The sequence below is a fragment of the Oryctolagus cuniculus genome, chromosome 4 (assembly GCF_964237555.1).
Source record: "Oryctolagus cuniculus chromosome 4, mOryCun1.1, whole genome shotgun sequence".
Taxonomy (NCBI): domain Eukaryota; kingdom Metazoa; phylum Chordata; class Mammalia; order Lagomorpha; family Leporidae; genus Oryctolagus; species Oryctolagus cuniculus.
In genome coordinates, this window is record NC_091435.1 from 169,486,017 (window position 1) to 169,506,074 (window position 20,058).

Here is a 20,058-nt window from a genome sequence, read left to right on the forward strand (position 1 = left end):
CTTCCTTTGCCGTTGGTTTACCCTCCAATGGCCGCCACGGCTGGCGCGCTGCGGCCGGCGCACCGCGCTGATCCGATGGCAGGAGCCAGGAGCCAGGTGCTTTTCCTGGTCTCCCATGGGGTGCAGGGCCCAAGCACTTGGGCCATCCTCCACTGCACTCCCTGGCCACAGCAGAGAGCTGGCCTGGAAGAGGGGCAACCGGGACAGAATCCGGCACCCCGACCGGGGCTAGAACCCGGTGTGGTGGCGCCGCAAGGCTGAGGATTAGCCTAGTGAGCTGCGGCGCCGGCCTGTTTCTCTCTCTCACTGTCTATAACGCCACCTGTCAAGTAAATAAAAAATTAAAAAAAAAAAAAAAAAAAAAGAGTGACACAAAGATGGAGAGGCAGAGAGAGAGAGAGAGAGAGGTGTTCCATCTGCTGGTTCACTCCCCAGTTGGCCGCAGTGGCTGGAGCTGGGCCATCCAAAGCCAGGAGTTTCTTCTGGGTCTTCCCATGAAAGTACAGGGGCCCAAGGACTTGAGCCATCTTCTACTGCTTTCCCTGGCCACAGCAGAGAGCTGAATTGGAAGTGGAGCAGCCATATGGGATGCTGGTGCTGCAAGCGGTGGCCTTACCCGCTACGCCACGGGGCCGGCCCCTCCACTTCTTGTTGCTTTGCTTTGCTGCGCTGACTGTAGCTCATGCAGTCCTCACTAACACCTGTGGCTGGGAACGTAGCAGCTGTTCTCAGAAGCTTTCGCTCATCCAACAAACAGAACTGCTCAACCGTGGAACAAAACTCTATCCACATCTTTCCTATCTCAGATATCACACGTGATTATAATTTTCCTCATTATCTCCACCACTAATCCATAATGAGCGATTATCCGGAGGTGATTAACATTCAGCACTGAGCGCCTGTGGTTCATACAGGAGGTGCTCAGTGAGTTCTCGTGTAGGAGAATTAGGCATAGCCAGAATTCCTGGGGATGGATGTGTGTGGTTTAAAACTGAAGCATCAGGACTGGCGAATTTCCCTGCAGCCATATCATAATGTCTTTGTGGCTGTATGATGGAAGTGAACCAGGAGATAGAAGGTTTCTCTTTCTGTTTGTCTCTCTCTCTCTGTCTCTCTTTCAAATGAACAATAAATAATATAAAATTTAAAATAAAAATATAAGAAAATGCTAAGACTCCAACATCAGGCAAAAAGGATAACTCAGAAAAAGAAGCGATTGGTAATAAATGATGTAATTTCAGTCTTATAACTGGGAGAAGAAAAAAGTGATCTGATCAAACATTTTGATCTGTCATATTCACCAATTTTTAAAAAATATTTATTTTTTCATTTATTTGATTTATAGTAAAGGAAGAGTGACAGAAGGAGAGGTCTTCCTTCCACAGGTTCACTCCCTAAATGCTGGCAGCAGCTGGGGCTAAGCCAGGCAGAAGCCAGTGGCCTGGCACTCCGTTTGAGTGTCCCCGTGGGTGGCGTGTGCCTGGGCCGTCTTCTGCCTTTCCAGGTGTGTTAACAGGGTGCTGGATCAGAAGCAGAGTAGCTGGGACTCAGACCAGCGCTCTGATAGGGGGAGTTGTCATCTCAAGCTTGGTGTGCCACAGTGGCTGCCCCACCACTGTTTTAATGATAATAAAATCATGCTAATGAGATGTATCAAGGGTCCTCAAATGATCTGATAATCCTACTCCTCATTATCATTTCTTGGAAACCCAAACAAAGGTAGAAAGGAGTTTATACGCATAGATCCCTGTGGTTTGATGTGTAATGTTGAAAGAGTGAATGGCTGGCACCGCGGCTCACTAGGCTAATCCTCCGCCTTGCAGCGCAGGCATCCCAGGTTCTAGTCCCAGGAGGGGCGCCGGATTCTGTCCCCGTTACCCCTCTTCCAGGCCAGCTCTCTGCTGTGGCCCAGGAGTGCAGTGGAGGATGGCCCAAGTCCTTGGGCCCTGCACCCCATGGGAGACCAGGAGAAGCACCTGGCTCCTGCCATCGGATTAGCGCGGTGCGCCGGCCGCGGCGGCCATTGGAGGGTGAACCAATGGTAAAAAAAGGAAGACTTTTCTCTCTCTCTCTCTCTCACTGTCCACTCTGCCTGCAAAAAAAAAAAAAAAAAGTGAATGCAAATGAGGTTCTGAAACTACAGGAACACAAACTGAGGAACCGCTATATTCAGTCATTAAAAGGCTACTCTGTAATTAATAACAAATGAGAATGCTTACGTATCTGGTGAAATAAAGCACACAGTAAAACTCGAAGTGACCAGGGCCATATAAACTGTTACAACTCAAGTTGTAATAATTGCATAATATACATAGAAGGAACTCCTAATTACATGTTTAGTATGGATGGTTTATAGCAGGAGTGGGCACTTGGTAACAATGATTGAGACACCACGCCTGGCTCTTGTCTTTGGCTGGCCCAACCCCTACTGTTGCAGACATTTGGGGAGTGAACCAATGGATGCAAGATCTTTCTCTCTTTCTCTGTTACTCTTCCTTTCAAGTGGATGAAAAGAAAAAAACATTTAACAGAAATTCATAGCAGAAAAAGAAAAGCAGAATGCGGTTGAAATTTCCATTTAGATAGTAGATTTAAAGTGATTTTTTTAAAATCAAAAAATCACTTTCTCACACACTTTTTTTTTTTTTTTTAATAAAACTTGCTGGGAATGGGAGAGCTTACTACACACACACACACACACACACACCACTGAAGGAAGAGTACTCAAACAGGAAACACCAAGGGGGCAGCACGCCTGGTGTCTTTGACGCAAAGGCTAAAGTACAAAGAGGAAAGGGGAAGTGATGGGAAGTGAGGTAAAAATATCAAGGGAAGTCATGTCAGGCTGGCGAGTTACGATGGGGGCCGTGGCTTCTGTGCGTCTGTCAGAAGCGGAGCAGCTGGGACTCTAACTGCATCACAAGCAGCGGCTGGACCTGCTGCACCACAACGCCGGCCCCGGACCAGTGCTTTCATCTTGCATCTCCCAGCCCAGAAATCAACTGCTGATGCTAAGTCGATGGTATTTTATTATAGCAGCCCAAACAGCCTAAGAATGAATTTTGTGATATAGACGTTTGTGGCCAAATATGTAGTCAGTTTCAATGACTCTTGCATGCAGGCTTGAAAGTGATCACCTGATCGATGGTTTCGGTGTTTCTAGTGTTGCTCGCAGTGTCCAGTTGTGACCAACACTATTTGAAGAGGCTTTGCTATACTTGCTGCCACCTGCTGGCAGGATGCATCATCCTACACTGAAGTCTCCAAAGTGCCGTGGGCGTCTCTGGAGAGGCAGGCCAGAGGTGCTTTCAGAGCGGTACTAGTCCAAAACCATTTTCGTAAGAACATTGGGCTGGCGCCATGGCTCAATAGGCTAATCCTCCACCTTGCGGCGCCAGCACACCGGGTTCTAGTCCCGGTCGGGGTGCCGGATCCTGTCCCGGTAGCCCCTCTTCCAGGCCAGCTCTCTGCTGTGGCCAGGGAGTGCAGTGGAGGATGGCCCAAGTGCTTGGGCCCTGCACCCCATGGGAGACCAGGAGAAGCACCTGGCTCCTGCCATCGGATCAGCGCAGTGCGCTGGCTGCAGCGCGTTGGCCGCGGCGGCCATTGGAGGGTGAACCAACAGCAAAGGAAGGCCTTTCTCTCTGTCTCTCTCTCTCACTGTCCACTCTGCCTGTCAAAAAAAAAAAAAAAAAAGAATATTAAGATGACTTTTGTTTTTCGTGTTGAAATCTGTGTTAATAGTGCAAAACATCGTGGGGTGAAACCACTGGAATCACACATCACGTAGCCACTGGGAGATTTCATTGCATAGCCATTAGAGAAAGAAAGAAAAATTGAAGTTAAATACTGCAGTAGTACTTAGCTTTGGTAGTACAAAAGTGGCTTTGACCTTGCAGACCCCTTTGAAGAATCTTGGAGCCCCTCAGGATTGAGGGGACCACATTTTGAAAGCCACCATATTGCTATAATTTTGGTGTAATAATTATTTGAAATGGATTTCAGATTTCTGCCAGTATCACTTATATAATAATGATTTTTTTGACCTAACCCAATATTTAATATGTACTGTAATAGCTTTTTTAAAGATATATTTGTATTTAAAGATGTGTTATGTATGTGTGTTATTTAGGGAGAGAGGAAGAAAGAGAAAGATCTTTCATCCACTGGTTCACTCCCCATATGGCCATGATGACCAGGGCTGGGCTTCACCAAATCCAGGAGCCAGGAGCTTCTTCTGGGTCTCCCACGTGGGTGCAGGGGCTTGGGCTGTCTTCCGCTGATTTCCCAGGCATATCAGCAGGGAGCTGGATGGGAAGTAGAGTGGCTGGGACTGGAACCAGCACTGTGGTATGGGATGCTACTGTCACAAGCCGTGGACTAGCCTGCTCTGCCACAATGCTGACCCCCTTTTCCACATACTTAAAAATGGTTTTGCTCTTTGGATCCTCCAAATTCACTTTGAGCTTCCGAATTTCAATGTTAGATGTAAAATAAGTTAGAAGTGAAAAGTGAGTGCCTTCCTTTCTGGCCCAGGACCCATGAGAGGCCTTGGTGTGCTGACGAGGGTGTGGCAGTGAGGTTGGGTTGGCAGTCAACTCTGGAGGCAACAGGAACTCCTTGAGAAGCTGAAAGAAGCTAAAGCAATTAAAAAGACATGAGACAGTGAATTTAAAGACCAGATCTTTAATTTGATTATTCCCTTGTTTGTAAAAATTAATTGATTCACACAGATTTTGCTAATAAGTGATATAAGTCACACACACACAAAAATGTATTTTTCTTGTTTCGCTCTCATGGTTCTGAAATCAGTTTTATAGTTTGTTAAAGGTAGGTTCTTGGGGCTGGTGTTGCGGCATAGCCCAGATGAGCGCCGGTTCATGTTGTGGCTGCTCTTGTTCTGATCCAGCTCTCTGCTGTGGCCTGGGAAAGCAGTGGAAGATGGCCCGAGTGCTTGGGCCCCTGCACCCAGGTGGGAGACCTGGGTGAAACTCCTGGCTCCTGACTTCGATCTGGCCCAGCCTCAGCTGTAGCAGCCATTTGGGGAGTGAACCAGTAGATGGATGATCTTTCTCTGCCTCTCCCTCTCTCTAACTCTGATTTTCATATAAATTAGTAAATAAATACATCTTTTTTTTTAAAAAAAATGGTTCTAAAATTAGATGATGTGGCTTGGATGACGACCCTTCGCACAGGCAGCCCTACTTTCCAGTGTTGTGCGGAAGTGCTCCCTGTCGGCTTCAGGAGTTGAGCACAACACTTCTCCCTTTTCTCCTCCCTAATAAGCCAAGAGAGTGAAATAGGCGCACCTTGGGGATTTCAGCAAGTGGCCGAGCCCAGTCCAGCCCAGGCTGAGGGAGCTGGGCTTGCCATTGCAGACACCTGTGTACCATGGCTGTGTTTATTAGAGAAGCTTACTCCATCAGCTCTTTCTGTAGGGGGAACTGCTACCATGTTTGCACCCTAACCTGCTACAGTGTGCACGCTCACACACACATCTTCTTGTAATGTGCAGTGTCGTTTGGTGTTTCACTACATGAAGTTTAAATATTTGTAGGAAAGAAAAAGGGCCGGCAATATTGAGTAGCAGGTAAAGCCGCCGCCTGCAGTGCTGACATCCCATATGGGCATTGATTTGAGTCCCAGCTGCTCCACTTCCGATCCAGTTACCCTTGCTAATGTGCCTGGGAAAACAGCAGAAGATGGTCCAAGCCCTGCACCCACGTGGGAGACCCAGACAAAGCTCCTGGCTCCTGGCTTCGGTCTTGGCCATTGTGGTCATTTGGAGAGTGAACCAGCAGTTGGAAGATTTCTTTCTCTGTGGATGTCTCTCCCTCTCTCTCACTTGCTCGCTCTCTGTGACTCTGCCTTTCAAATAAATAAATAAATCTTGAGAGAAAAAATCCATTTTACATGACATTTTCAAATCCCATTGATATTGAAAAACATTTTTCTGGTTAAAAATATTTAATTTTGCATCAAGTATCACCTATGATCTTGGCAAGTCCTCAGGTACTATGCCACAGTAGAGCCAGGTGGCAGTATGGATACAAAGTAATGCTTGGTCTTTTCGTTTTTCCTGTCGTCCTCTCCACACTGGCCCGTGGTGCACTGGAGGGAGCATCCCAGCCAGGGGTCTGGGGCGGGGGCAGGCCGAGGTCCCCCCTGAGGCGCTAATGCTAAGCGGATCTGGGACAGAGTCTTGATGTGGGGCTTCAGGAAATGGCTGAAGGAGGCTGGGGGAGACAAGGGGAGGGAAAGGGGGTCCCCTGCTAGGGAATGGCAGTGGCATCTGGGGAAGCCGTGTCTGCTAGCAGGGCTCCTTGTGGCGCCATAATTTCTCAACAGGTTTTTCACTTCTTACCCTAGACCAGAAAAGATGGCAGCTGCAGATCACTGGGCACTTCCACACTCTGTCACCTCGGCCACCTGCCGCCTCCACAGAGTCTCAGAGCTGCAGGGGTAAGATTGCGCTCTTCTCTCTGTTTTTAAAGATTTATTTTATTGATTTGCAGGGCAGAGTTACAGAGAGAGGGAGAGGTCTTCCACCTGCCGATTCATTCCCCAAATGGCCTCAATGGTCAGGGCTGGGCCAGGCTGAAGGCAAGAGCAGGGGCCCAAGCACTTAAGCCATGCTCGCTGCTTGATTTGCGTGTCCTGAGTCCTCCAAGCTAGGCAGGGCCCACTTCTGCAGGGCTTCTTTGCCCCAAAATGAATTCTACAACTGATGAGGTAGGAAGCTCAGGTGTCTAGAGCTGTCTGTCTGGTGGGGGTGGGCTGCTTCAGTCCTGCATAGTCACAACAAAGAGTGCCTTTGGCTGCAATTCTCCCCCGTGTCTGTGTGGAGGAATTGGGGGATTCCTCACATAGTAGGAAGCTACATGGGTCACAACTAGAGGGTCAGAGCCCAGATTTGGCAATTTTTAAAAAGATTTATTTATTTGAAATACAGAGTTGCAGAGAGAGAGAGAGAGAAGGGAGAAAGAGAGAGAGAGAGGTCTTCCATTCGCTGGTTCATTCTGCAAATGGCTGCAACAGCTAGAGCTGGGCTGATCCGAAGCCAGGAGCCAGGAGCTTCTTCCAAGTCTCCCATGCGGGTGCAGGGGGCCAAGCAATGGGTCATCTCTCACTGCTTTCTCAGGCACATTAGCAAGGAGCTGGATTGGAAGTGAGCAGCCAGGACTTGAACCAGTGCTCATATGGGATGCTGGCACTGCAGGCAGTGGCTTAACTCCTGTGCAGTAATGCCAGCTGCCCCCAGGGTGCACATTATTAGAAAGTTAGAATGGGGCGTGGAGCTGGGACTCGCACCCAGGCACTCCAGTGTGCAGTAGTTTTGATCGTGTAATAAAATTATGCCATGCCTACTCGCATTTGCTATCCCACCATTTTCATTTATCACTGCGTAGTCTTCATAAGCATAACATTCAAGACTATAAGTGGTTCATGTGTTGTGGAATTGCATTTGTTAGTCTTCCAACATACCCAGTGGTAACATTTACACATGCAGGTTTTTGTGCTTTCTCTGTTTTTTTTTAAAAAGGAAATGCAAACTAAATGTGCCATGATATATCATCAGTGTGATTTAAAACATGTATTGATTTATTTTTATTTGAAAGGCAAAGAGAGATCGGAGACAGAGACAGCTTCCATCTGCTGGTTCCCTCCCCAGTGCCCAATCCAGATCTCCAACTGTCTGAGCCATCTCTTGCTGCCTTCCAGGGTGCTTGTTAGCAGGAAGCCAGAGTCCAGAGCAGAGCTAGGGCTCAGCCCCAGGCACACGCATCTGGGACGCAGGAGCAGCATCTCACCCACTGTGCCAAATGCCTGTGCTGTTAGTGTGACTTCTGTTACCTCTGACGACACGTGAGAGTGTGATGGGGTAAAACAGTGCCTCTGGTTTTCCTTCTGTGTTCTTCGACTAGGAAGATTGAACATTATTTCTCGTTTATTACTCACTGTATTTCCTATGCAGTGAACTAGATTTTGATACTTTTCATCAATTACTGAAGCCTTGAATGTCTTTCCTGTTTGATGGGAGCCTCTCCCTTCTGTTTGCCTGTCACCTTCTCCCTGTCTCTCAGTTGAATACACAAAGACTGACAACATTAATTTGTGTAAGATATTAACTTGGCAAGTAACTTTGAGTGCTTCCCTTGCGTGTGACATTATTCTGGGTACCAGAGATGGGGAAGTTGCCAAAGAAGCAAAATCCTTTGCATTCAGGGAATTTATTTTATTTTTACTTATTTGAAAGGCAGGCAGGCAGACAGACACACAGAGAGAGAGAGCGATCTTTCATCACTGGTTCATTCCCCAAATGCCCACAGTAGTCAGGGCTGGGCCGAGATGAAACCAGGAGTATGGCACTCCATCCAGGTCTCCCACATGGGTGTCAGGGAACCAGGGACTTAAGCCATCACCTGCTGCCTCCCAAGGTTCACGTTAGCAGGAAGCTGGGATTGGAAGTGGAGCCAGGACTTGGACCCACTCATGTAATGGGACGCAGGCATCCCTAGTAGGATCCTAACTGCTGGGCCAAGTGCCCACCCCGGCACTCATGGACATTTTTTTTTTAAGATTTATTATTTTTTTTTCAAAGGCAGAGTTACAGAGAGGTGTGTGTGTGGGGGGGAGTCTTCCATCCACTGGTTCATTCCCCAAATGGCCATAATAGCCAGAGCTGGGCCGATCCAAAGCCAGGAGCCAGGAGCTTCTTCCAGGTCTCCCACATGGGTGCAGGGGCCCAAGGAATTCGGCCATCTCCTGCTTTCCCAGGCCATAGCAGAGAGCTGGATCAGAAGTGGAGCAGGCGGGACCTGAACTAGCGCCTGTTGGGATGCTGGTGCCGCAGGTGGAGGATTAACCTACTACGCCACAGCAATGGCCCCAGGTAGTGATTACTTTTGATTTATTTATCAATTTTATTCTTTATGATTTTTTCCTTCTATATAAAAATTATATTTTGTTCTTTTAGAGTTTTCCCTTAAGTTATAAAAAAGATTTATTTATTTATTTATTTGAGAGGAAGAGTGATAGAATGAGAGAGAGCTTCCATCTACTGGTTTACTCTGCAAATAGTTGCAATAGCCAGGGGTGCATCAGGCTGAAGCCAGGAGCCAGGAACTCAATTCTAGTATCAACATGGATAACAGAAGCCCAGGTACTTGGGCCACCCTCTGCTGCCTTCCCAGGCACATTAGCAGGAAGCTGGACTGGAACAGAACAGCTGGGACTGGAATCGGCATTCTGATACTGGAGGCAGGCGTCGCAAGCATTGGCTTAACCCCCTGTACCATAGCACTGGCCTCATTTTCCCTTAAGCTTTCGTATAACTTAAATTTTTTATTAAAATTTTTTGACAGGCAGAGTGGACAGTGAGAGAGAGACAGAAAGAAAGGTCTTCCTTTGCCGTTGGTTCACCCTCCAATGGCTGCCGCAGCCGGTGCGCTGCGGCCGGCGCACCGTGCTGATCTGATGGCAGGAGCCAGGTGCTTCTCCTGGTCTTCCATGGGGTGCAGGGCCCAAGCACTTGGGCCATCCTCCACTGCACTCCCTGGCCACAGCAGAGAGCTGGCCTGGAAGAGGGGCAACCGGGACAGAATCCGGCGCCCCGACTGGGACTAGAACCCAGTGTGCCGGCGCCGCAAGGCGGAGGATTAGCCTAGTGAGCCGCGGCGCCAGCCCTAACTTAAATTTTAAGATAAGGCTTTAATGTGTAACATTTTATTTTATTTTTAAGATTTATTTTATTTATTTGAAAGAGTTACAGAGAGAGGTAGTAAAAGAGAGAAAGAGACATCTTCTATCCATTGGTTCACTCCCCAAATGGTGGCAATGGCCAGAACTGAGCTGTTCTGAAGCTAGGAGCCAGACGCTTCTTCTGGGTCTCCCACGTGGGTGCAGGGGCCCAAGGACTTGAGCCATCTTCTGCTGCTTTCCCAGGCCACAGCAGAGAGCTGGATCGGAAGTGGAGCAGCTGGGACTCAAACCCATGTGGGATGCCAGTGCTGCAGGTGGAGGCTTACCCTACTACGCCACAGCGCTGGCACCTCTGATCCATTCTTGGACCTCATGGCTTTCAGGATCATCCATGGTAGTCATCACTAGAGCTTGCTGTTTTATAAATAAAATTCAAAATCTTTTCTCTGTAAAATGGAAAAATGCCTTAACTGAGAAGCATTAAGACTGCATACAAGCTGAATTCCAGTAGATATGAGTGTTCTCTCTGTGAAATTTTCCTCAGTGCACTGCTGTTCCATACAGAGGAAGGAAAATGAGGAGGTGTGGTGGCTCAGCTGCTGTCTGGACATGGGCATCCCATGTGGGAGCATTGGCCCAAGACCCAGATTTACTTTATTTGAAAGATGAGTTAGAGAGAGAGGCAGAGAGAGAGAAAAGTCTTCCATCCGCTGGGTCACTCCCCAAATGGCCCCAACGGCTTAGCTGAGCCAATCTGAATCAGGAGCCAGGAGCTTCCTCTGTGTCTCTGGCATGGATGCAGGGGCCTAAGGACGTGGACCATCTTCCTCTGCTTTCCCAGGCACATTAGCAGGAGCTGGATGGGAAGTGGAGCAGCCCATGTTAGTTTCCATACCAGGAAGTCAGTTTCCAAAGCCTGGTCCTGGTAGACTGGGAAACGCTGCTGCACGTACGCCATCTGCTGGTGACCTCTGTTTCTCTGAAGCAGCAGTTGTTCAAGTGTGCCCCACCGGTCCCTGGGGTTGGGGTGGGTCCCTGAGACCCTGTCCATCATATCAAAACTGTGGTCCCAATAACTTTGTATTGTTCACTCTGTTATTTTCTCTGACTTTGCAAAAAGCTGCTGGGATCTTTGGACAAAATGTCCTAAAAAGCCAGCCACTCCAGAACCAGTTTTACCAATTCTGTTCTCATTCCCTTGAATTCACAAGGAATTCCACTTTACTTGAGACAGTAACTAACACTTGGTGGTAAGTCAAGCAGGTATGTAGCAGACATGGTGTGGACACTGTCATTGGCCGTGCTTGTTGGCAGTGATCAGATTCGAGCTTTCAAGCAACAATTCTAATTTTGGACAACCTGCTGCACCCTCTACCGTGTATCAGAAAACTTCCATAAGAGTTTTCTATCAGGATCAGCACCATAACTGAATGTGAATAGAAGACAGAATAATGGCCCCTAAAGATGCCTCTACAAAGTTCCCCAGAACCTGTGAAAGAACTCCTGCAGGTGTGGTTAAATGAGGGTTTTAAGACAGGGGGATTATCCTGGATTATCTGGGTGGGCCTGTCGGCCAGCAGGCGGTCAGAGGAGAGAGATGTTCCACCTCTGGCTTTAGAGATGAGAAGGGCTGGGAACCCAGGAACTGATTTTGGATTCCTTCCTCCCTCCCTCCCTCCCTCCCTCCCTCCCTCTACCTCTCTACCTCTCTACCTCTCTACCTCTCTACCTCTCTACCTCTCTATCTCCCTCCCTCCCTCCCTCTATCTCTCTATCTCTCTACCTCTCTATCTCTCTATCTCCCTATCTCCCTCCCTCCCTCCCTCCCTCTATCTCTCTATCTCCCTCCCTCCCTCTATCTATCTCTCTATCTCTCTGTCTCCCTCCCTCCCTCTATCTCTCTCTTTCCTCCCTCCCTCCTTTCTTTTCTTTTCTTAGATTTATTTATTTACTTGAAAGTCAGAGTTACACACAGAGAGGAGAGGCAGAGAGAGAGAGAGAGAGAGAGAGGTCTTCCATCTGCTGGTTCACCCTCTAATTGGCCACAATGGCTGGAGCTGCGCCGATCCGGAGCCAGGAGCTTCTTCTGGGTCTTCCCACATGGATGCAGGGACCTGGCCCATCCTCCACCACTTTCCCAGCCCATAGCAGAAAGCCGGATCAGAAGTAGAGCAGCCAGGACTTGAACTGGCACCCACATGGGATGCTGGCACTGCAGGCCAGGGCATTAACCTGGTGCGCCACAGCGCCAGCCCTGGGTTTATTATTTTTTAAATAGTCATCTGGAACCTTAGCAACAGAAAGGAAAGAAGAGACAGTGCATGAGAAGGATCTTTGATCTCCTGGTTCACTCCCCAAATGCCAGCAACAGCCAGGGCCAGGCCAGATGGAAACCAGGAGCCAGGAACTCCCAACTAGATCTCCCAGTGGGTGACAGGGGCCCAGGGACTTGGGCCATCTTCTGCTGCCTAGGTCACATTAGCAGGCAGCTGGGTTAGAACAGCCAGGACTCAGACCTGCCCTCCAGTGGGATGCCAGTGTTGCAAGCAGCAGCTAGCCCACTGGGTTTGCAATGAAAACGAAGTTTATGAGGAATCACTTATCTTGGAAAGTCCTGGCAGGTGACAATTTCACATCCCAGCCCTCAGCCCTGAGGCGCTAATGCTGAGCAGACCTGGGACAGAGTCTTGATGTGGGGCTTCAGGAAATGGCCAGAGCTGGAGGAAAAGGGGACCCAGTGCTAGAGAGACGCAGAGGCCTCTGGGGACGCCAAGGCAGGGGAAGCCCGAAGGGCTGGCCTGAGATTTCCCTTGTTGAAAGCCCCCATTCCCTAGGCCAAGGCCCCCTTAGGTGGCGCTCTCATTTCCTGAGGGGTTTTTTTCCCCTACCGGGCTCCTCTGGAGGCATGGGGAGTTCCCACTCCCCATTTCCGACAGGCCGGCCCTGTGGCTTGGTTTGCACGCACGGCCTGCAGGGGGCACCTTGAGGTCTCTGGTGTGGAAGTAAGGCTTGGGTCCCCGGAGCACTGTGCTGTGCTAGGCACCTGGTCTCGGCAGGGCAGGGCTTTTCATTGTCTGCTCCTCTCTGCTCGGTGCTCAGAAATCAAGCCCCGTGCACCTTGCTGTCCGTGAGGCCGTCTGTAGTGTGGGCCTTGGCCCAGCTGTGTCTCCCACTGGCCGTGTTCCTGGCGGGAAGCATCTCCCATCTCCCCCCTCCAGGTTCCTGTTTTTCCACCTATGGAATGGTGGGATTTTTTTCCCTTGAGTGTTGCATTTGAAACTCTTATCCAAGGGAAACCTCCTTGGTGTTTGCCTGTGCTGGGAGTGCACCCTCCCCAGGTCAGCAGCCTCTTGCCTTGGAAACGCAAGGCCAGCATTTAGCCTGAACACTGACTCGGAGATTGAACATGGTCTACCCAGTCTAACCCAAACCGTTCGCTGGGCTCTCCATGATGGCTGAGGGCGCTAAGCCAGCCTGAGCTGTCACAACAGAGGAAGCTGGTCCTGTGCATTGTGTCCACCCTGTTAGTGTTCGCTTCCAGTGCCACTGTTGAGCCCCGTATGTGCCAGGCACTATCCCAATGCTTTATACACGGGCGGTCATTCCGTCCTGCCACAGCCCTCAGTCATTGTCACCCCTGTCTGCAGATAAGAAAGTGGTGCAGTAGGTTAAACCTCTGCCTGCAATGCTGGCATCCCCTGTGGGCACCGGATCATGTCCCGGCTGCTCCACTTCTGTCCAGCTCCCTGCTAATGCACTCAAGAAAGCAGTGGACGGAGGCCCACGTGCTTGGGCCCCTGTACCCACGTGGGGAGACCCAGTTGGATTTCTAGGTACCTGGCTTTTACCTGGCCCAGCCCTCTGGCTGTTATGGCCATTTGGGGGAGTGACAGCAGACAGAAGCTCGCTGGCATTCTCTCTCTTTCCCTCTCTCGCTCTGTAACTCTGCCTTTCAAGTAAAAAAAAAAAAAAAAAAAAAACCCCACTGTGAACTCAGCGTGCGCTCACAGGAAACCACATGGCCTTCAAAGACTCCTGTCTGTCTCAGCACTTGCTGCTCCGGCAAGCCTGGCACTGCCTACCAGACCTTCCTCAGAGCCAGTTCAGAAGAGCAAGGTAGGTGGGGAGGGGGGCCACCGCCAGGGCCCAGGCACCTGTGGACCGGAGGCGGCTCTCGGCGGCTGCACTCTGGGGCTCCAAGCCCCGTCCACACAGGTCTTCCCAGCCCTCCTCCGAGGGGCAGAAACACATAAGGGACTTCAAAACGTTGGTGAAAAGTAGAAATCAAAGTTTATTTTGGTGCCAAAAAGCTTAAACTCCACACGTAGCTTTTCACGTAGCTTTTCCATAATGCGCAATTTACTTAAACTTTTCAGCTCAGATTGATAGATATCAATTTTTTGGTACAAAATAAACCTTGAATTCCATTTTCATGAACTTTTTTGTTGTTGTTTAAAGAGCTGAGGTTCCAAGAAGGTAGGGTAAAACTCGTTTTTTTGATGCTGCTGTTGTTGATTTTTATTTATTTGAAAGGCAGAGTGACAGAGAAAAGAGGGGGAGACACACACGCACACACGCACACGCACACGCCTGCGACAGCCAGGGCGAGACACACACACACATCTTCCATCCTCTGGTTCACTCCCCAAATGCCTGCAATACCCGGGCCGGGCCAGGTTGAAGCCGGGAGCCTGGAATGCCACGTGGATCTCCCACATGGGTGGGAGTACTTGGGACTTAATCTCAGGGAGTTGGATGAGGGTGCCGGCTGAACCTGCTGTGCCACAGCCCCTGCTGTCGCCTGCATGAGGTGTCCTCTCTCCCTGCACGTGTGCGGCATAAGTCCAGTGCGCCAAATAATGCACAGTTTTCCCCAGAATCACGAACTTGGCAGGCAGGCAGGTTGGGTGCAGTGGGTTAAGCCGCAGCTTGGCAGGCCTGCGCCCTGTATCAGAGTATTTGGGATTGAGTCCTGCCTCTGCCACCCATCCAGCTTCCTGCTCATGTCCCTGGGGAAAGCAGATGGAGCCCCAGTGCTTGGGTTCCTAACACCCGTGTGGAAGACCCAGAAGTTCCTGCTTTCTGGGCGCACCCCTGGCTTCGTAGGCATGTGGGGACTGACCCAGTGCGGGGGAGATTCTCTCTCTCTCCTTCCATCTCTCATATTCTTTCAGATAAAATAAATAGACCTTTTAAAAAGGAAACTGGCAAACCATTTAGAAAAACAATTACAGACCTGAGGCAGTTGTTTGGCTCCACCTGGATGCCCTCACGCCATGTGGGAGTGCCTGGGTTCAGGTCCTGGCGCTGTTCCTGACTCCAGCTGCCTGCCGAGTGGATGCTGGGAGGCAGTGGCTGATGGCCCAGGTCACTGGGACCCAGCCCTCCACAGGCTTGCTAAGCCCAGCCCTGGCTGTCGGGGCATTTGGGGAGAGAATCAGCAGCTGGGAGATTCATTCTCTCTCTCTCCCTCCCTCCCTCTCTCTCTCTCTCTCTCTCTCTCTCTCTGCCTTCCAAATAAGATGAGTTACTAAGGATGAAAGTGCAGTATTGTCTGCTTCTTGCTTCCGTCGAGACTCTCCGCTCAGGACAGCCTGCGGGATGATCCTGAACACTCCCTGGCTCTGTTCCCGTGTTTTCCTGGGAACTTCTGGCTCTTTTGCCTTGTGTTTTCCTTTAATTTCACTGGTGAAACGGTAGAGGAAGAATAGAATTTTACAAATTTAACAAACTTTTTTTGGAGACCCTGTGATGCAACAGGCCTTCAGAATCCATCTGCATAATAACCGAAATCCTAGTCTTGGGAAGCGCACAGCCTGGCCTTTGGGGAGGAGGGCTGGGTGTGGATTCTGAACGTGGAGGGGTCGGGTGCCAGGAAAGCAGTAAGAAGGAGTCCGGGGTCCGGCAGTGCTGGGTCTGTTATGAGAAACGTGTGGGCCGGGCGGGACCTGCCGCTGGGGAGGGGCTTCTTTCTGCTGCAGTGCGCCTGTTCCAGAGTCCACAGCCTCACTCCCACTCTGGTAGGATTCTGTGTGTGGAAGTGAGTCGTGACCGGCGCCGCGGCTCACTGGGCCAGTCCTCGCCTGCAGCGCCGGCACACCGGGTTCTAGTCCTGGTCGGGGCGTCGGATTCTGTCCCGGTTGCTCCTCTTCCAGGCCAGCCCTCTGCTGTGGCCCGGGAGTGCAGTGGAGGATGGCCCAAGTGCTTGGGCCCTGCACCCCATGGGAGACCAGGAGGAAGCACCTGGCTCCTGCCATCGGATCAGCGCAGCGCACTGGCCGTAGCGGCCATTTGGGGAGTGAACCAACAGAAGGAAGACCTTTCTCTCTGTCTCTCTCTCTTTCACTGTTTAACTCTGCCTGTCAAAAAAATAAAATAAAAAAGTGAGTCTTTTTTTAAGGATTTGTTTTCATTTACTTGATAGGCATATCTGAGAGAGCAAGAGACAGAGACAGAGAAAGGGATTTTCCATCCACTGGTTCACTTCCTTAAATGGTTGCAATGAACAGGGCTGGGCAAGGCTGAAGCCAGGAGCCAGGAACCCATCCGGGTCTCCCAAGTGAGTGGCAGGGGCTCATCTGCAGCTCTCCCAGGCACACTGGTGGGGAGCTGGATCAGAAGTGTAGCAGTCAGGACTTGAACCAGTGCTTCTGGATACTGGATGCTGGTGTTGCAGCTGGCAGCTTAACCTGCTGAGCTACAGCACTGGCCCCACAGAATAAACAAACAAGAAAAGCAGGCGGTGTTACGAGCCTCACAATGAGAGGGGAGAGCTCCCTGCAGGAGCGTGAGGGTGCCAGAGGCGGCAGGGCTGGCATTTGCACCCCGTCCAAGGCCAGGGTCATTTCAGCCGGCTGCAGTGCCCCTCCGCGTGGGGAAGGCGGTGGAGATGAGATGGTACGCAGCTGTGCCGTGTGTCCCTCTGCATGGGGGAGGCCATGGGGACGAGACGGCACGCAGCTGTGCCAGGTGCCCCTCCGCGTGGGGAAGGCCGTGGGGATGAAGTGGCACGCAGCTGTGCTGTGTGTCCCTCTGCGTGGGGGAGGCCATGGGGACGAGATGGCACGCAGCTGTGTCATGTGTCCCTCCGCGTGGGGAAGGTCGTGGGGACGAAACCGCACGCAGCTGTGCCGTGTGTCTCACACCATCTGCTTTACCTTTGCTCTTTCTGGTTTGTGCTTTCCCCCGTTAGCTTCTTCTGGTTGAGGAGCCTGCAGACTTAAAAAAATAATGAACCCCACGGATCTCACAGACACCACCGTGGACGAGAGCATTTATAGCAATTACTATGCGTACGAGAGTATGCCCAAGCCTTGCACCAAAGAGGGCATCAAGGCTTTCGGGAAGCTCTTCCTGCCCCCCCTGTACTCCTTGGTCTTCCTCTTTGGCCTGCTGGGGAACTCCGTGGTGGTCCTGGTGCTGTTCAAGTACAAGCGGCTCAGGTCCATGACCGACGTGTACCTGCTCAACCTTGCCGTCTCCGACCTGCTCTTCGTGCTCTCCCTCCCGTTCTGGGGCTACTACGCCGCGGACCAGTGGGTGTTCGGGCTGGGGCTGTGCAAGTTCGTCTCCTGGATGTACCTGGTGGGCTTCTACAGCGGCATCTTCTTCATCATGCTCATGAGCATCGACAGGTACCTGGCCATCGTGCACGCCGTGTTCTCCTTGCGAGCCAGGACCTTGACCTACGGGGTCATCACCAGCTTGGCTACCTGGTCAGTGGCCATCTTCGCCTCCCTTCCCGGCCTCCTGTTCAGCACCTGCTACACCGAGCGCAACCACACCTACTGCAGGGCCAGGTTCTCGGTGAACTCCACCACGTGGAAGGTGCTGAGCTCCCTGGAGACCAACATCCTGGGGCTGGTGGTGCCGCTGGCCGTCATGCTGTTCTGCTACTCCACGATCGTCAGGGCCTTGCAGCGCTGCAAGAGCGAGAAGAGGAGCAAGGCCGTGAAGATGGTCTTCGCCGTGGTGGTCCTCTTCCTGGGCTTCTGGGCGCCCTACAACGTGGTGCTCTTCCTGGAGACGCTGGTGGAGCTGGAGCTGCTTCAGGACTGCACCTTCGAGAGGCAGCTGGACTACGCCATCCAGGCCACAGAGACGCTGGCCTTCGTCCACTGCTGCCTGAACCCCGTCATCTACTTCTTCCTGGGGGAGAAGTTTCGCAAGTACATCGTGCAGCTCTTCAAGACCTGCCGCGGCCCCCTGGCGCTCTGCCAGCCCTGCGGGGTCCTGCAGCTGTACCCCGCCGACACCCCGAGCTCCTCGCACACGCAGTCCACCATGGACCACGACCTCTACGACGCGCTGTAGGGCAGCCCTCCGCCAGAGCTTCCCCAAGGTGGTCTGCAGCAGGGTCAGGAGAAGCCTGTCCCAGGGGTCACCCCACACCAGGCTGGTCTGCAGGAGGACGTCCCAGAGCCCAGAGTGCGTTCAGTGAGGGCGCAAGGAAAAGAACTGTCCCCCCCAGCCTGGGCTGACGGCTCCCTGGAGGGATCTGCAGGAGCCGAGCACTATTTCCTGTTATGCAAAAAGGGGGGGCCCTAAATTCCCAGCTCTTATGGAACGACATAGAAAACCTTGACATGCTAATAATAAATCTGAGGCACGGTGTAGCCCGTGAACCCAGGTACACGTGGAAGCAATTAGTGCCGTGACAAACCTGTTTGACTGTTATTGTAAAGGACTGTTTGCTCCTGGAAGCCTAACGTTTGGCATTTACAGGTGTAAAGAGATGAGGGCATCTGCAGGGCCTGATGGCCAAACAGAGAGCGAAGACACTCACGATGCAGATGCTCCTGGCAGCCCAGAGCCTGTTGGCCGTGGACACGTTTAGATTGAATTATCACAGGCGATTATTCAGATTTTACAGATACTACTTATAGGCCCAGAATGCATTTATCTGGGGCCTTTTGCTTGTTTATAAATACTGCCTTCAAAATTAAAAATAAAGGAGATTAATAGGGTATGCAATATCTCTTTCTTCATTTTTAAGTGCCATCAGGAGGGATAAGAATAATCAACTAAAATTTATTGTTGATATGACATGAAAATAGCTGTTAAGGCTGGCGCAGCTCACTTGGCTAACCCTCCGCCTGCAGCGCAGGCACCCCAGGTTCTAGTCCAGGTTGGGGCGCCGGATTCTGTCCCGGTTGCCCCTCTTCCAGTCTAGCTCTCTGCTGTGGCCCGAGAGTGCAGTGGAGCATGGCCCAGGTCCTTGGGCTCTGCACTCGCATGGGAGACCAGGAGGAAGCACCTGCCTCCTGGCTTCGGATCGGCGCAGCGCACTGGCTGTAGCGGCCATTTGGGGAGTGAACCAACGGAAGGAAGACCTTTCTCTCTCTCTTTCTCTCACTGTCTAACTCTGCCTATCAAAAAATTAGTAAATTGTGAAAAATATCTTATAAAAATATTGGCTCTAGGGGGCCAGCACCGTGGCATAGCAGGTAAAATGGCCGCCTGCAGTGCCAGTATCCCATATGGGCATCAGTTCGACTCCTGGCTGCTCCACTTCTGATCCAGCTCTCTGTTATGGCCTGGGAAAGCAGTGCAGGATGGCCCAAGTGCTTGGGCCCCTGCACCCCGTTGGGAGACCTTGAAGAAGCTCCTGGCTCCTGCCTTCAGATCATCTCAGCTCTGGCTGTTGCAGCCATCTAAGGAGTGAACCAGCAGATGGAAGACCTCCCCCTGCCCCTTTCTCTGCCTCTCTCTAACTCTGCCTTTCATATAAATAACTATTTTTTTTAATTTTAAAGATTTATTTATTTATTTGAAAGAGTTAGAGGTCTTCCATCCGCTGGTTCACTCCTCAATTGGCTGCAACAGCCGGAGCTGTGCCCATCCGAAGCCAGGAGTCAGGAGCTTCTTCCAGGTCTCCCAATTGGGTGCAGGGGCCCAAGCACTTAGCCATGTTCTACTGCTATCCCAGGCCATAGCAGAGAGCTGGATAGGAAGTGGAGCAGCCAGGACATGAACCAGTGCCCATATGGGATGCTGGCACTGGAGGCGGCACCTTTACCCGCTACACCATAGCACCAGCCCCATAAGTAACTCTTTAAAAAAATACATTGGCTCTGAGTTTTTTAACTTCTGGGTGACTCAAAAGTTTGGCCGGTCATTTCTTAGAAGTTATTTTATTCATGTGTGACTTCATCCCTCTAAGATCAGTCACTCTCTGTGGCCTTCCTCCCAGTCTTACTCATCAGAATCCAGCCGAGACTTCAGCACAGTCTGGGAGATCTCTAATCTCTCAAAAATGAAAACCTATCTTGCAAGCCGTTGACCGAGTTAGCCAGTTGAAAATGCTTCTGTCGAGTTTGCACTAGCACATCCTCCACACTGATAAAGAACGCATTC

General features: G+C 51.0%; 1 protein-coding gene across 6 annotated transcripts in view; it reads left to right on the plus strand.

The window, feature by feature from the left end:
- Positions 1-18,675, plus strand: part of CCR4 (C-C motif chemokine receptor 4) — a 29,343-nt gene extending 10,668 nt beyond the window's left edge. Inside the window, exons 2-5 of one of the 6 annotated variants that reach the window (XM_051818538.2) lie at positions 6,370-6,462; positions 7,620-8,893; positions 9,946-10,016; positions 16,895-18,675. In XM_051818538.2, coding sequence (XP_051674498.2) covers positions 16,933-18,015 — 1,083 coding nt within the window. In that variant the 5' untranslated portion in view covers positions 6,370-6,462; positions 7,620-8,893; positions 9,946-10,016; positions 16,895-16,932 and the 3' untranslated portion in view covers positions 18,016-18,675. The other 5 variants (XM_051818539.2, XM_008266105.4, XM_070072913.1 and 2 more) reach the window with 5 other exon arrangements.
- Positions 18,676-20,058: the final 1,383 nt, after the last annotated feature.